Here is a 16,897-nt window from a genome sequence, read left to right on the forward strand (position 1 = left end):
AGCTGTTGCCAGGAATGATATATGTGAATTACAATAAAATTTCTTTTACTTGCGTTTTTAAGACCTGTTATCTTTGTGGCTCAAGCATCAAATAAGACATCTATTAGGCAGCAAGTCCCAAAATCATTCACCTCTCTAAAAACATGGGTAAATGAAGTGTTTATCTTAGAAGCCAAATCATAAATTTGAAAAATAGAGACCCTTGTCCAGTTTTGGGGTGTTTATTAAGCTATCAAGTTATGACATCACTTTAATCTCCTTCATGCCAATTAAGACCCTTGTCCATTCTATTGAAACTTGGCACAAACTGGGAGTAGGGTGTGAGTGGGAGCATGGGAGCTTGCTGTCGGGCTGGAGAATTTTTATGCATTATGCATTTATGCCCATGTGTTGAGCATGTGAGCTGGACCCTGCCCAACAGCAAGCTCCCATGCTCCTCATTTTAATCCATTATGTACTTCAACTATGTACACTTGTTTAATTTGTGTTCTTTCATTTGTTTTAATCAATTTTTAAGATTCTCAATGATTATATAGCATCTGTTATAATCATACTGGAACCTGTTGTTGAATTCTTATCAGCTTCTTGATGGGTAGACCATGATATTTTGTAGACATGCTTTTTCTGAAAATTCTGTAATGTTTCGTGAAATAGGTTGGTTGCATTACGCGTCTGGTACCGCAGAAGGGTGTCCATCTCATCAGGCATGCGATATACCGAACATTGGAGTTAGGAGGGCAGTTTGTGCTTTTGGGTTCAAGCCCAGTGCTACATATTCAAGTAACATTATGTTCTCTGCATCATTGGAACATTCATGCTTTATTTTTATTATTGTGAACAAAAGCTGAACTGGCAAAACTCCATTGTGACTATCAATTGAACCAAAGGAACGAAAAAAAATATCATGTAAATGCTGTGAAATGTAGATCCAAATTATATTTCTCATATGTTATTTTCAATGGATTTTGGATAGATTTAGCTGATGAGGTTCTCTAAGCTCCAAATGTAGATTACTTTTCATAAGAGAACTTTTTCTTTGAGCTGTATATGTCTGCTACTAGTGAATGGCGTAGGTCTGTTGGTTCAGGGTGTATCATTGTGTCTTTCTGATGATTTTTTTTTTTTCATAATTCCTGTGATTGAGTTGAGATGTCCTTGACTAGTTACTTTTCAAAAAGTTAAAAGGAAAAAAAGAAGTTGTCATCATCATCATCAAACTTCACTCTTCATTTGAATTCCGTATTCTCCATAAAAATGACATGCAAGAACCCAATTTCACTCCAAATCCCTTCCATCATCAGATTGCTTCTCGGATTTCTGTTGCTTCATCTCCATCTTTCTGATTCCTTCCATGCATCTGTCCTGGCCTAATCTAACATGAAGCTCAAGTGTCTGAGGGTTCTAGAAGTGCTGTCATTTCAAAAAATTTCAGCAATTCTTCTGTTTCGAGTGTTTCCTTTTGTCATGTGAGGAGAGAGGCAGGCGATCTTTCTAATTTTTAGCTAAGAACAGAGGGACGAGAGGGTGAATTGTGATCAGCAATGTTGTTACTCTCCTGTAGCGCCTGAGCTGCCATATTTAATTTTGTTTTATTTGACTTTTAGATAACATCATTCATAAGAAAAAGTCTAGACTTGGTTAACTTGTGCAAGACATGCGCTGTAAACTGTAAAAGCTAATTGGGGCTGCACGGTAGTTTAGGAGGCGGTACTCCTATTAAAGGGTTGAACAAGTTAAATATTCTGCGGACAGTATATGGAAAATGCCTATTGGTTTCTCCTGGCATTCATACAAATTGGATTCATCAAAATGTGGAAAATAAATCCAATTCACAGTTATGAAATCTTATTTGTCTTCTCATATGCTTGAGTTTGTAGCCTAGTTTCATGGTCAAACTGCTAAAGTCTGTTTTCGATGTTGGTTGTTGTAAAAAAATAAAATAAAATCACCATGACTTCCAACTGACCATTGTACATTCATTTGTAGAGGGAGTTTGAAGGTATCGCAAACCATTTCAAGAGCAACCCTCACATTCGGTTGATATTAAAATATGACGAGGCTCTTTCACACTCCATCTATGCTGCATCTGACATGTTCATAATCCCATCAATATTCGAGCCTTGTGGCCTCACACAGGTATTATCATCCTAAGCCTTCTTTCTAGAAATTTATTTATTTATTTACACACGCACTCACACCCCACACACCCACGCACTCACCACAGTGGCTTTTCACCACAATTGGTACTCGAACCCATGACCTCATGTTGAAACTCTTGTGAGTCTATCACTGAGGCATGAGTAAGGATCCTCTTTCTAGAAATTTATAGATGTTATACCCAGCTTGGCCTGAACAAGTTGCATCTTGAGAAACTCAATTGCCATCTTGCTGTGGCAGAATATCTGCCAGTACGATCAAGTTAATTCTAAACCTGAAGTCTCTAATTTCCACAGATGATAGCCATGAGATATGGTTCTGTGCCTATCGTGAGAAAAACTGGAGGGTTAAATGACAGGTGAGTATTCTTTTTAAATACTTTCACCATAGGCCTTTGTCATTTGCATTGTGACATCTGTTTGGTTGTCATTGTTTAATTTTTCTTCAACTGTTTTCTGCAGTGTTTTCGATGTTGACGATGATATGATTCCACCTCAATTTCGCAATGGCTTTACATTTTTGAATGCTGATGAGCAGGTGGTTTATGCCCAATCATTCTCGACCCTCTTGTTGGGTGTTCGTCATATATTTGTTTATTTTCTTTTCTTGATATCCCACATTTTCAACCATACTGAATTGAATAAGCTTCTTGCCATAACAATTCATTAGGGAGTAAACGGAGCTTTGGAACGGGCATTTAACCAATACATGAAACATAATGAAAGCTGGCAGCAGCTTGTCCAGAAGAACATGAAGATAGATTTCAGTTGGGATTCTTCTGCTGCACTGTATGAAGAGCTTTATGAGAAATCTGTGGCTAGAGCAAGAGCAGCAAGTCGTGTATAGTCATTTTGATGCTGCCAGGCTCTCCATCTCACACTACAGCAGAAGACATTGTACTGGAGTGCAATTTTTCTCAGAACCTTATTTTAGTTGTTGGGGTTTTCTCTGGGAGTTCGCCTCCTCATGCAATGATTCGGGGATGACAGGATAAAATACCTGCTAACAGAGGATGAAAAGAATTTCCAAGTTGGTTGTGAAGGTGCATTGCATTCATGTACCTGAGCCTGCTATCCTTTTTGTATATTTTGGATTAATTCTTTTGTTCATTGGGCAGTGTATACCCCACACAATAAGCATTAGTTGTATTCCCTCCAAGAAATGTTGAAGCGATTTTAATACTTTCCTCCTTCGAACAGGCAATGCTGATGTACCTCTATATTGTTTCTGTCATACAAGCTTTTGATCAATACAAATACATTTAGGCAGCAGTTCCTAGTAACTAGTATTCAGATTTGCAGGAAAATAACCCCCAATTTGTTCCCCCCCCCCCCCCCCCCTCCTTTTTTTTAATTTTTTTAATTTTTTTAATTTTTATGCAAATGATGATGAAGTTTTGTTTTTAAAAAAAAAACCACTAGCAATTATCATTCCTTCTTGCGGGAATGAAGGGTTCTTCAAATCTGTCCCTAAGCAATTAAAGAGCATTATCTATTAGCGCACGCATATTTGATTGGCTACAAGCAGTTCATCTGGCGGACCCCACTGTGGATATTGATGGCCCAAAAATCAAAGCCGTGCATTAGGTAGGCCCTACCGTGCAGATTACTTGTCCATAAAGCTGCTCCAGTCATCAGATGCAGGGTCAGATGTGTGAACCAAATTCGGACTTTCAGCAAGTGTTTTGAAATCGGCAACAGGGCCTTCTTTTTCATAGATATCCTTTGCTCCAATCTCGGGACAAGTAGGATTATCCAACCGGTTTGATTTCTTGTGGTTCACTCCATTCACGACAGGGTCTACTACATGCATGGTCTGGATTTTCTATTACATGAGTGCTGCGGGGCTATGGTGAAAAGGTGAAAACGCTAGGTGATCATCATTTTTAAATGCGTGAGAGAGAGAGAGAGAGAGAGAGAGAGAGATTTCTAACATATTTCTTTCCAGATCTTCTTGGATGAACAATCCCAAAGACATCTGAAACGCTTGTACTGAGATGGGTTTTGCACTCCAGGCAATTCCTCAACCCCGCGCCTTCAAACCCAAATTAACTCCTCATGACTCGGCCAGGTTGTCAACTTCCAATTTCTCTGACTTGTTGGAATATTGCACTCGAAGGGGATTTATCTCAGAAATAAAACAAATCCACGGCCTCTTATTTGTATGTGGATTCACCCACTCCACAGTTCTTACATCCAAACTGGTGCGGACTTATTCAATTTGTGGGAGTCTTGAATATGCTCAACAAGTGTTCGATGAAATTCCTCAACGGGACGTTGTCGTGTGGAACTCGATGATTAGAGGGTATGTTTCAAATGGGTCATACCTTGAAGCACTCAAGCTCTTTCACAGAATGTTGGTGGAAGGTGTCAACCCTGACAGCTTCGTTTTTCCTGGTATTTTGAAAGCATGCACTTCGATTCTGGCCGTCGGGCTTGGACTAATTGTTCATGGGTACGTGATCAAATGTGGTTTGGAGATCAACATCTTTGTGGGCACATCACTTGTCGACATGTATGCCAAGTCAGGGAATATTGAACTTGCTCAAAGAGCTTTTGATGCAATGTCAGAGAGAGGTGTTGCATCTTACAATGCCTTATTTGCGGGTTACATACAAAATGGTCATTTGGATAAAGCATTGGGTTTGTTTCGCCAAATGCAGGTCGATAGGATTCAACCAAATTCAGTGACGGTTTTACATTTCCTCTCAGCTGCCGCTTCGGTTTCTGAACTTTGTCTGGTGAAGGAGGTTCATGGGCTCATGATTCGTAATGAGCTAGATGTTGAGGTTATGAATTTGAATTCACTTATCAATGTGTATTCAAAATGCGGTTGCTTAGAGTTAGCATGCCGAATTTTTTATAAAATGGTGCAAAGAAATGTCGTTTCATGGAATGCTTTGATTGGTGGCTATAATCAGAATGGTTATGCCTCTGATGCCTTGCTACTCTTCATGCAAATGCAAAGAGAAGGGATGAAGCCCGATAGCATTACTGTCACAAGTGGTTTAGCGGCTTGTGCGAATTTGGAAGAACTTTGTAAAGGAAAAGAAATACATGCATTCTCGATCCGAAATGGGTTCTGGCAGGACCCATTTGTAGATGTTGCTCTGATTGATTTATATGCAAAGTGCAAATGTATTGAAGAAGCACAATCTGTCTTTGACACAGTTGCTGATAGGGATATCCTAGCCTGGGGTGCCATTATCGTTGCTTATGCTCAGAACGGTTATGCTGATGTAGCACTCGACCTTCTACGAGAACTGCAGAGGCAAAAGTTGAAACCCAATTCAGTCATATTGGCGAGCGTGCTTGCAGCTTGTGCTCACATGGCTTCTTTAGGACCAGGTAAGGAGATTCATGGATTTTTGCTCAGGAGAGGAATAGATTCTGATGTTTTTGCTGGGACCTCCGTACTTGACATGTATTGCAAGTGTGGAGACATCGGAAGTGCACGGTATCTTTTTGAAAGCTTGCAGCCTGGGAATATCGTCACATGGACAAGCATGATGGGTGGTTATGGCATGCATGGTTATGGTGAAGAAGTATTGACTCTTTTTGAAAGATTGAAAACAGCGGGTTTGGCTCCCGATCATGTGACCTTTGTGTCCGTACTTTCTGCTTGTAGCCATCAGGGAATGGTCAAGGAAGGGTGGAGATACTTCAATGAAATGTATCCTGTCTATGGGATTGTCCCGAGGTTAGAACATTACACTTGCATGGTCGATCTAATGGGCCGTGCTGGGCTGCTAAACGAGGCATATAAATTCATAAAAGAAATGCTGATTGAGCCTGATCGTAGAATTTGGGGAGCTCTGTTGGGAGCATGCAAGATGCATTCGAATTTAGAGCTTGGCAAAATTGTGGCCGCCCGCCTTTTCGAACTGGAGCCTCAGAATTTTGGAAATTATCTATTGTTATCAGACATCTATGATTCTGCAGGGAGGTGGGCTGAAGCAGAGGGGATCGAGGCTGTTATCAAAGGTAAGGGACTGAAAAAATCTCCAGGGTGCAGTTGGATTGAGGTGAATAGACAGGTCCATGTATTTTCAGCAGGCGACATCTCTCACCCTGACAGTGAAGCCATATACAACACATTGGAGAAGGTTACCATTCAACTGAGAAATGCTGGTTATGTTCCCACTGTCCTTTCAGTTGAAGATGTGTAAATCCAAACGATAATAAAAGTAGATGAAAGACCTGACGGGAGTTCTAGTCAGTCCATTATCTCATCGTCCTCATGAATGTAGAAAGAGTTTCAAATGGGAGCGGTTCACTCTGAATGAACTGAATGCAAGTAGCTTCGAAGCACTCTAGATTTCTCACAAGACCTTTGGTTGGAATATAGCTAAACCAAAGCAAATGGTCAAGTGAAAATCAGGCTTCCATGTTTTACAAATTCAATGGTTTGATTTCCCATAACTGGCAGACTTTGCTAACAATGGAGAACCAGCAATCTCCGAGGCGTTGCAGAAGTTGTAGATTTGGTTACAAGACCATTGTATTTGTTAGACTTGAAATGTGGATAATTCACAAGTCATAAAAGAAGAGTATGTGAGGCAGGTTTTTCATCAATTCTCTGTTTTGCTTGCTCTCTCAGTTGTTGTGGAGCTTATTATTATAGCTTGGAGTCATTGGTTCGTAGCTGTCTATCATCTAAAGAACAGGTGGGGCTCCCAAATATCATTGCTTGGAAGGCTAGGATTGGAGGTTACTAGACAACAAGTGCATCAATTAAGTGAGAGAAGTTATATCCAATTGAAAGCAACAATTAATATGAAAAACTGGGAGAAATTTTGGTAGCCGTGGCCCACCTGCAGGATCATAAATATTATAAAGGTGGGACAGGGTAGCAACGAGAAGAGAACCCTACCAGCTTTTCAGATAGGCAGTGGCCCACCTAGTATTGGGTCCCAGCCTAAATATATGCACGCTCCAGAGATAGTGCAAGGTAAAGGTATAGATTCGTTATATACAAGTGTGACCCAATTGGTACATTCAACGGGCACGGCTTCGGTGGATCCCTGACTTTGGGGCCCACCGTGATGTATGTTCCTTACATCCGTACTGTCCATCTGTTTTGAAAGCTCATTTTAGGTTATGATCTAAAAAAATGAAGCAGATCCGAATCTCAGGTGGATCCCACCACAGGAAACAGTGGTGATTGAATATCCACCATTAAAAATTTCTTGGGGCTGCCTATTTTTTATTCGTCATCCAACCTGTTGATAAGGCCGGAAAGACCTGGGTGAAGGATCCACACAAATATCAGCTTGATCCAAAACTTTTCTAACCCAAAAGAAGTTTTTACTGGTCAATTACCACTATTTCCTGTGGTGTGGTCCACCTGAGATTTGGATCTCCTTCATTGTTGGGATCAAACCCTAAAATGATCTGTAAAAACCGCTGGACGGCCTGGATGTAAGTCAAATACATCAAGGTGGGCCCCATAGTCACCGATCCACCGACTCGGCACCCCACGTTAAAAAGATATCAGAAAATTTAGACGCGGATTGCGTCCTACCCCGCCCGAACAGTGATCCGTCCGGGCAGGGCTCCGTGGGGCACACAGTGATGTAAGTGTTTTATCCACGCCGTTCATTGTTTTTCTCAGATCATTTTAAAGTATGATCCAAAAAATGTGGCAGGCTCAACTCTTAATTGAACCACAAAGTCGGGATTGAACTTCCACCATTAAAAAGTTCTTGGGAGATGGAGAAGTTTCGGATCAAGCTTATATTTGTGTTTTCACCTCATCCACGTCTACATGGCCTTATTAACATGTTGGATGGTAAAAAAAATCACAGTGGCCCTTAGAAAGGTTTCAACAGTAGTTGTCATTATCACTGCAGCTTCCTTTGGTGTGGTCCACTGGAGCTATGGACCTGCCTAATTTTTAGGTTCATATCATAAAATGGTTTGATAAAAGCGATTAACGGCGTGGATAAAACACTTACATCATTGTGGCCCCCACAGAGCCCTGCGTCCAGAAATTTTAATATGGTTGAATATTTAATTTATCAAATAAATCAAGTCATATGTTTCCCGATTAAGGTCATATTTGGATTTTGGATCCACTGTGCAGTTGATTACCATTTGTGAACTGGCATCAACCTCAAAACCCATTGATTCTCATGCTTTGCTTGGATTTGGACCGTTCAATTAGTGGACCACCATTGGATGAGGCATGGCCTAAAAATTGAAATTCAAAAATAATTCATCTGTTGTGGAAATTTGGGAGCTTAAGAAAACTAACAGTAATGGTATGTAAGAAAAATCACATCTATTGAATGGTTTGAAATTCCCAATTTTGTAGCATTTGACAATAGGCTCATCCATGAGGTGGGCTATCAGTTGGTCGGTCCAGATTGATCGACAAACTCGCCAATCTTAATGAAATGTATTGTTGCACATACGTCCTGCTTGTAATGAAATATCACCAGGTATAAGGAGAAAGCCCAGAGAGGGTTGCGTGCTTAGTAAACTCTGTGGGCCCCACCGTGGATGTAACACTGTCCATCCATTTTTTCATCTCATTTTAGGGCATGAGCCCATAATCGAAGCATATCCAAAGCTCAAGTGGACCACACCACAGGAAACAGCCAGGATAATGACATCCACCGTTGAAACCTTTCTAGGGTCCACAGTGATGTTTATCTATCATCCAACCTGTTTATAAGGTCACAAAGACATAGAATAAGGGAAAACACAAATATCAGCTTGATCCAAAACTTCTATCGTTCCCAAGAAATTTTCAACGGTAGGTGTTAAATTCAAACTGTTTCCTGTGGTGTGGTCCACTTGAGATTTGGATATGATTTAATTTTGGTTTCATGTTCTAAAATGAGCTGGTAAAACAGATGGACGGCATGGATAAGATAGATAAATCACGGTGGGCGCCACAGAGTTTACTCTGTACGCTTTGAGTGGGCAATCCGCCTCCAGGCTCCAGTACTAAAACCATTCCCGGGAGGAGAGACTGAAGAAGAGATAATTGGCGTGTGGTGTGAGCTAATGTGGAACACTTGTACGAGATCCAAGCCATTCTTTAGGTAGGGCCCAACGTGAACAAGCCCTGGCCCAAACATCAGGCCTTCCAACTCATCAAGTGGGTCCCTGAGAAAATAGATGAGTTGAAGAACTAAAACCAACATCTATGTTCGACTTAAAAACTGTGGCCCACCTTATCGATCTTGATTTGTTTTTTGGTCTTGGCATTTTAAGTAGCCCCCACCTAATGAGCAGCTCTGATCCCACACAAGTGTACCAAATTAGCTCGTATCACTACGAATACCCTCTTTCCATCTTTCCTTGCACGAATCCCCTCAACGTTTCTGGTTTAGATAACCCAACCGGTAGAGTAATCTTAAAATGCCACGTGGAATGTTGCTATTTGCTCTCACAAGAACATAACCAATAGAAGAATCATCATACAAAGAAAGAATCTTGGAAATGCCTGGTGTAGAGAGTGCCAAATGGTTGGTTCCAAATCAAAACCTCAGAATCCATCCACCAATGAGAAGAGCTATATAGATTTCCAAAGATAAGGACACATCTAATCTTCTCTACTTCTAACTCCTATTTAAATTCCCCAAATTCCCTCACTCCAATTCAGACAATCTCACATTCACACACGCACAAAACACCTACAACAAGTGCAGTCATGGCTACAATGGCCCTCTCCTCTCCCACATTAGCTGGAAAGGCCCTCAAGCTTGCCCCATCAACATCCGAACTCCTCGGTGGAGGCCGGGTCACCATGCGCAAAACCGGAGGCAGGCCCAAACCCGTTGCATCCGGCAGCCCATGGTACGGTCCCGACCGAGTTAAGTACTTAGGCCCCTTCTCTGGTGAGCCCCCATCCTATCTAACCGGTGAATTTCCAGGAGACTATGGTTGGGACACCGCCGGCCTCTCCGCCGACCCCGAGACGTTCGCAAAGAACCGTGAGCTTGAGGTGATTCACTGCCGATGGGCTATGCTTGGTGCACTTGGGTGCGTGTTCCCTGAGCTGCTTTCCCGCAACGGTGTGAAATTCGGTGAGGCTGTGTGGTTCAAAGCTGGTGCCCAGATCTTCAGTGAGGGTGGTTTGGACTACTTGGGAAATCCCAGTTTGGTGCATGCTCAAAGCATTCTGGCAATCTGGGCCAGCCAAGTTATCTTGATGGGGGCCGTGGAGGGCTACCGTATTGCCGGTGGGCCACTTGGTGAAGTGACTGACCCACTTTACCCTGGTGGAAGCTTCGACCCTCTGGGGCTTGCTGATGATCCTGAGGCTTTTGCTGAGCTGAAGGTGAAGGAGATCAAGAACGGACGGTTGGCTATGTTTTCTATGTTTGGGTTCTTCGTCCAGGCCATTGTTACTGGCAAGGGACCACTTGAGAACCTGGCAGATCATCTTGCCGATCCCGTCAATAACAACGCGTGGGCTTACGCTACTAACTTCGTCCCCGGCAAGTGAAGGAAATTTTTATCACTTGAGTGTGTGAATTCGAGATCGTTGTTGTAAATTAGTGATTAATGAAAGAGAAGTTTGTTTTGTGTATTACTGTCTGGATTTTAATGTTTATGTCTATCATTCTTTCTATCTAAACTACTCTCATGAAAGCCTAATTCTATAGATATCATAGAATGTAATGCCTGAAAAGCTTCTTTTTTATGGAAACAAAATCCTCTAAAAAAATAATGTTCTTCATGTTTGGGTATTGTAATTAGGTGGAAGCTAGAACCTTCTTGGGGTACCGGGAAAGAATTGCCTGGAATTATATATACTGTTCGAACAAAAAGTGGGAATTAAAAAAAAAAAAGCAGACCATTGGTAGGAAATTCATTAGATTTTGAAAGGTAGCTCCTCCCAAGGAATTTTCAATGGCCCAAATGCTAGGGATTACATTTTCGTATGGGCTATTTTCCAGACATCCAAGAAACAACCGAAAATCCACATAAGAACAGGAATTTCGTTCCAGCGAGAAGATGGAATGATTTGTTTCCTTTTATCAATTATATTTAGAAAAAAGAAAAAAATTGCTTCACAAGGAATTACTAGTCTACTTCCTCTTATACACGGTATGTTAGCTTTGGGGTAGGATTATGTTGGTCATTCCGATACAGATACTGTATGCAATATAATTTTATGTATATATAAATTCATTTGCAATTTACATGTGATATGAAGAGTTATTGTTGTAGGTGAGGATGATGAGTGTTATTATTATAGATCACTGCATGCATGGTATTATATTTTTATTTATATGCATGCTATTGAATAAATTAGTACAAATTTCTACATTATAAATATAAATTTATTACAATTTAATCAAATAGTAAGAGTAGAGAACCATGATTTCAGGACACTAAGGGCACCTTTGGATACCACCAAATAAGTAAAAAATAAAACTTAAAGCACTAGATAAGTGACTTGTTTCAAATAAGTTTGGTTAATGATTAGGTGTCACTTTTTTACTTAAAAGTACTTAATCGCTTCAGTTGTTATTATTATTATTTTTTCACTTTTCTACTTTTTATAATTTGTTGAAGAGAGGTATCAGGAGAGAGATAGAGAGGAGAAGCTGATAAGTGTGTTTTTGGCCAAACATACTTATCTTCTTAATAAGTAGAAACTAAGATAAGCTACTTGTGAAATAGGTAGCTTATCTTGATTTCTACTTAATTAAACTGAAGAGATTAAGTGGCTTTAAATAATAATAAAAAGTTACTCATAATTGACCACAAACCAAACTTATCTCCAAAAAGCTACTTATCTACTCTTGTTAAGTAGAAAAAGTAACTTATTTTGTGGTATCCAAACAAGCCCTGAAGGAGCATTTGGATCGTAAGTTACTTATTACTAATGCTTTAGGTAACTTATCTTGATTTCTACTTATTAAATTGAAGTGATTAAGTAACTTTAAATTTAAAAAAAGTTATTTATAATTGATCATAAACAGAACTTGCGCGCATATCTCAAGTAAGTTACTTATCTACTGCTGTAAGTAGAAAAAGTAACTTATTTGGTTGTATCCAAACAGGCCCTAAAACTAGTGATCCATATCACGAATGACCTATAGTTTGGATTGCTTCATGATTTCGGTAACAATGTCCTTATCTATATATTTGGGTTGGCTTTACAAATCTTGTTTCACCCAATCATTCTCATGGAAGGCCATACAAACATATGTTGACTATGATAGGATGGCCTACCGATGATAAAAGAAATTTATATTTATGATTTTATAAGTTCAATAAGATCATCATCATTTAAGTTTTATCTCAACTAATTAGTGTCAACTACACGAATCCTACTCAACAATTCCACTCTATCATGGAAAATGAAGCATCCATCACTGCGATGGATGGGGTGATTAGTGAGGACTGGTCCTTTTTATGTGCTTAGCAAGGCTGGGACAAGAGTAATAAGAAGTATAAGATGTATCACATCTTGTTTTCAACAATAAGTAAAATAAAGTGTTATTGTTTTTTCTTTTTTAAGTTGCGTGTAGTTTGAGGAAACATCATTTTAAAAGTAACTTGGGCACCTAAAAGCTAGGTACAACCATCAATAAAAAATTCTTATTCTCACTTTTCTCCTCTCTCTCTCTTTTAAAAAATTCTTGCTCTCTCTCTCTCTCTCTCATGGACAATTATCTTGATGGTGGGCTCCAAATGATGGATGAAGGTGGGCCCCACAAGAAGGTTGGCCCCTAACTATAAAGGACCCACATCAAAGGGAGGACACACATGATGGATGGCCTACTTTGAAGTTGAGCCCAACACGATGGATGGGCACATTAAAGGTGGACCCCGCATGATGGATTGCCCACATCCAAGGTGGGCCTCCCATGATAGATAGTCCATATTGAAGGTGGGCCTCAAAAGGTGGATGGTCCATATTGAAAGTAGGCCCTACACGATGAATAATTCACATTGAGGACAGGGTTAAGGTGGGTTTAACATAATGAACGGTCCACATTAAAAGTTGGTCTCACATGATAGACAGTGAACATTAAAGGCAGGCCAAACAAAATAAGGAATAAATAATTATGTGATGTTAGAAATCAAATATACTTTTCTACTTTTTAGCTTAACATATTTATCCGCTGAATAAATAAAAAACAAGTTACCTTAAGCTTAAGTAGCTCATATAAAATAACTTAAGATCCAAACAGGTCCTAAAAGCCACCTACTTGTGGCTGGGAACTCCCCATTAATGTAATTTTTACATTTGGGAGAATGCTTTAAGCACATTCGGCGCATTACCTATTTGAACCAGCGCATTTGGACAATCCAATTAATCGATCTGAACTGTCCATTGGCCTTAATTTACTATAGCCATCGGTTTCTAAGCCATGGATGGGATGGTTGCTATTGCCTAACAAAAGTCTTTCTTTAGAATCATGAGCAATCCAAAAAATAGATGGATGAAATTATTTATTGGACTTTTGTGTAAATAATCTTGACCGTCCACGGTTATGGTAAAAATAAAATGGCTGACACAAATTATATGATACACGACCCTCACTACTGCAGATCGTACGCCGTTCCCAGTTCTGACAACAGGGGTCGTGGACCATGGTTCAGTAATCCAAACCATAGTTCTGCTGGGCCCCACCATGGATGAATCTTGCCACAAAAATATCCCAGGTCAAGGTCCCAGCTACCAATCTTGGTACCTTTTCTAATGAATGTGTGGTGTTGCTGTGTTTCTCTTCTTAACCATCTATCTGTATGCCATATAAATGTAAGATTATTGTTGCCCTTTCAGGTAGGATTTTTATGCATGGCCCATCCATGGTTGGGCACAACGGATCACCGGTCTAGATAATCGAATGATTGGCACCACTTGTCAGAATCAAATATCCAATGAGAGGCTGCCCATGAAAGAAAGGAAGACTCGCGTGCCAAAGAATCTAGTGCAATGCCTGGCCTAGGAAGTGCCAAGTGGCCAAACAAGCTCAACCCTCCAAAAATCCATCAGCCAATAAAAAGAGAGGAAGAAATCTCCAAAGATAAGGACCCATCTGACCTTCCTAGTCTCACCTCTATTTGAGCCTCCCTTCTTCCCCACATTCAACACTACTCAATTTTCTATCACATTCTCAGTCCTCACTCCTCACACGCAAGTTGCAACCATGGCTACAATGGCCCTCTCTTCTCCCACATTGTCTGGGAAGGCCCTAAAACTCTCCCCCACCGCCTCTGAACTCCTCGGCGAAGGCCGTGTCACCATGCGAAAGACTTCTGGCAAGCCCAAGCCCATCTCTTCTGGTAGCCCATGGTACGGCCGGGACCGAGTCAAGTGCTTGGGTCCCTTCTCTGGTGAGCCACCATCCTATCTAACCGGTGAATTCCCCGGTGACTACGGTTGGGACACCGCCGGTCTCTCTGCCGACCCTGAGACGTTCGCCAAGAACCGTGAGCTCGAAGTCATCCACTGCCGGTGGGCCATGCTTGGCGCACTTGGGTGTGTCTTCCCTGAGTTACTCTCTCGCAACGGTGTTAAGTTCGGCGAGGCTGTATGGTTCAAGGCCGGCGCCCAGATTTTTAGTGAGGGTGGTCTAGACTACTTGGGTAACCCCAGCTTGGTGCATGCCCAAAGCATTCTAGCCATATGGGCTACTCAAGTCATTTTAATGGGCGCCGTAGAGGGCTACCGCATTGCGGGTGGGCCGCTTGGGGAAGTGACTGATCCGCTCTACCCGGGTGGAAGCTTCGATCCATTGGGACTGGCTGATGATCCAGAGGCATTCGCAGAATTGAAGGTGAAGGAGATCAAGAATGGGAGATTGGCCATGTTTTCGATGTTTGGTTTCTTTGTTCAGGCGATCGTGACCGGCAAGGGCCCATTGGAGAACTTGGCGGACCACCTCGCCGATCCTGTGAACAACAATGCATGGGCTTATGCTACCAACTTTGTGCCAGGGAAATGAGTGAACAACATTGTCTCCTCGCAATTAATTCCAAGTGTTGTGAGTGTGTGTGTGGATTGAAAATGTATATTAGAAAAGGTCATTGATTTGGGAAACGCCAGTTCCGTGCATGTACTACCTTTTTTTTTGTGGTTGTATCAGAGTGATTGTTTTTTGAGATGGTTGAATCAATGACCATGATGACCATTTGTGGTTGAGACCCATGTAATCCCAGAATGGTTTGCTAATCAAGATGTTTAAAACCGTTTTTAATATTATTAATATCGCAATTTTATTTTTTTTTACTAAAATCAGTTTTTAGCCATTCAAATCAAAAGGGTTAATGTGGATTAGGATTTTCAAAGCATGAGGGTTCTCTTCGTGCTATTGAAGATCCGATGGTTAGGATACGGATGGACAGTTCCAATCTCTGATTTTTTAGAGACATCATCAAAAGTTAAAAAATCTAGAAAGCTTTGGGCTAGAACCAAATGAATGTTTGTCATGACTCACCAATCCAAACTGTCCAAATTGTGGGCCATATTGTAGATGGAACATAGCTAGAAAATAACACTGACCAGATGATCCAAACCTTCTGATTTCGCCTGTTGAATTAGATGCATGGACCATCTTCTTTACAATTGTTCATTTGATTGCTACCAGTTGAATGGTTGCTATAAAATTCAGGCCACGCTTCATTTTTTGCCTCAGCATACATTGACGTTATTTCGGGCCATTGTTGTTTTCTCCCTAACTATTTATTTTTAAGGCTATTGATCCAACATTTATAAACATCTGATTTGCGAATTTTTGAGTTATACCATCCAAACATGGATTGAAGCCTTGGGTTCAGTCAGACCCAATCTGATCTGACACCACGAGCCAGACTTGACTCGGCTGAGTTGTGACTTGAGATATGACAAGTCACTAGTCCGAGTCACAATCTTGAAACCGTGGTTTCAATAGGAATTTTTTATATATATTTAATTTTCTTTCATTCAAGAAGGTCAATTGAAGTTTAATGGATTCTCAAGTTATCACTTACATTATCGGACAGAGTTCCCAATGGAACCCGAGTTGGGCATCCTCCTTGGACTACGATCAAGACTAGGGAAGGAGTTTACCCATCTCTAGAGTGGGCTACTCATTGCCAGAATATACAGTTACAAACAGTACGTGAGATATATCAAGCCAGCGTTTGCACAGGATATGAGTAAACTCCTACACGTGTTGGGCTCATATGGATCTCGGATGGGTGTTGGCGGGCCGAACACTGTACTGAAGTTTAATGGATTCTATGTGAGGAGAATGACAATGTCAAAGGCATTTTATTGGAATCTTTGGTCTGAACCAAGTGTTAGGCTGGAGTCACATGACATCTGCATGATCCATACCATTCATTTGGTGGGGTCTTCCATAAGCTGGCAATGGGGGGCAACAAAGTGTCATAATTATGTTGAGACTCGTAAAAGCATAGTAGAATCAAGCAAAGTAATCACAATCGCACAAACAAACCTAATAAGAAAGCAATCCAAATTTTACATAGAAAAATTATTGCGGCAAAAAAACCTTGTCACAAAGCAATGAGTAGTGCACTATGAAAGCGATATTACAAGAGACAACAGATCTTACCGATTCAAACAATCCTCAACTCTCCTTTGAAACCTTAGCTTTGCCCTCGAACCCTTTAGAACAACTTAGAAACCCATAATTCCCTTAATCTTTTTTCCTAATTCTAATTACAGTTGATATATATACTATGATCAATCGGAACAGGAAACAAATCGCACACTTCCACAATTCTGCGCTCATCTTCAATGGGACATTCGATTAGAT

General features: G+C 40.8%; 3 protein-coding genes across 3 annotated transcripts in view; all 3 read left to right on the forward strand.

Annotated features, from left to right (window-relative positions):
• LOC131240781 (probable starch synthase 4, chloroplastic/amyloplastic) overlaps window positions 1-3,428 on the forward strand; it is a 32,182-nt gene extending 28,754 nt beyond the window's left edge. The window contains exons 12-16 of the mRNA XM_058239243.1: window positions 655-780; window positions 1,987-2,136; window positions 2,454-2,515; window positions 2,619-2,694; window positions 2,827-3,428. Of these exons, the coding sequence (XP_058095226.1) occupies window positions 655-780; window positions 1,987-2,136; window positions 2,454-2,515; window positions 2,619-2,694; window positions 2,827-3,003 (591 nt within the window). The 3' untranslated portion in view covers window positions 3,004-3,428. The remainder of the gene's footprint in view (window positions 1-654; window positions 781-1,986; window positions 2,137-2,453; window positions 2,516-2,618; window positions 2,695-2,826) is intronic.
• A 725-nt stretch (window positions 3,429-4,153) lies between these two features.
• LOC131239094 (pentatricopeptide repeat-containing protein DOT4, chloroplastic-like) lies at window positions 4,154-6,325 on the forward strand. The gene has a single exon (XM_058236650.1). The coding sequence runs from the start codon at window positions 4,154-4,156 to the stop codon at window positions 6,323-6,325; it is 2,172 nt and encodes a 723-aa protein (XP_058092633.1).
• Window positions 6,326-9,759: 3,434 nt separating this feature from the next.
• On the forward strand, window positions 9,760-15,361 carry LOC131239095 (uncharacterized). Its single transcript, XM_058236651.1, has 3 exons — window positions 9,760-10,609; window positions 14,142-15,187; window positions 15,224-15,361. The coding sequence occupies exons 1-2, from the start codon at window positions 9,820-9,822 to the stop codon at window positions 15,080-15,082; spliced, it is 1,731 nt and encodes a 576-aa protein (XP_058092634.1). The 5' UTR covers window positions 9,760-9,819; the 3' UTR covers window positions 15,083-15,187; window positions 15,224-15,361.
• Window positions 15,362-16,897: the final 1,536 nt, after the last annotated feature.

This window comes from Magnolia sinica, chromosome 3 (assembly GCF_029962835.1).
Source record: "Magnolia sinica isolate HGM2019 chromosome 3, MsV1, whole genome shotgun sequence".
Taxonomy (NCBI): domain Eukaryota; kingdom Viridiplantae; phylum Streptophyta; class Magnoliopsida; order Magnoliales; family Magnoliaceae; genus Magnolia; species Magnolia sinica.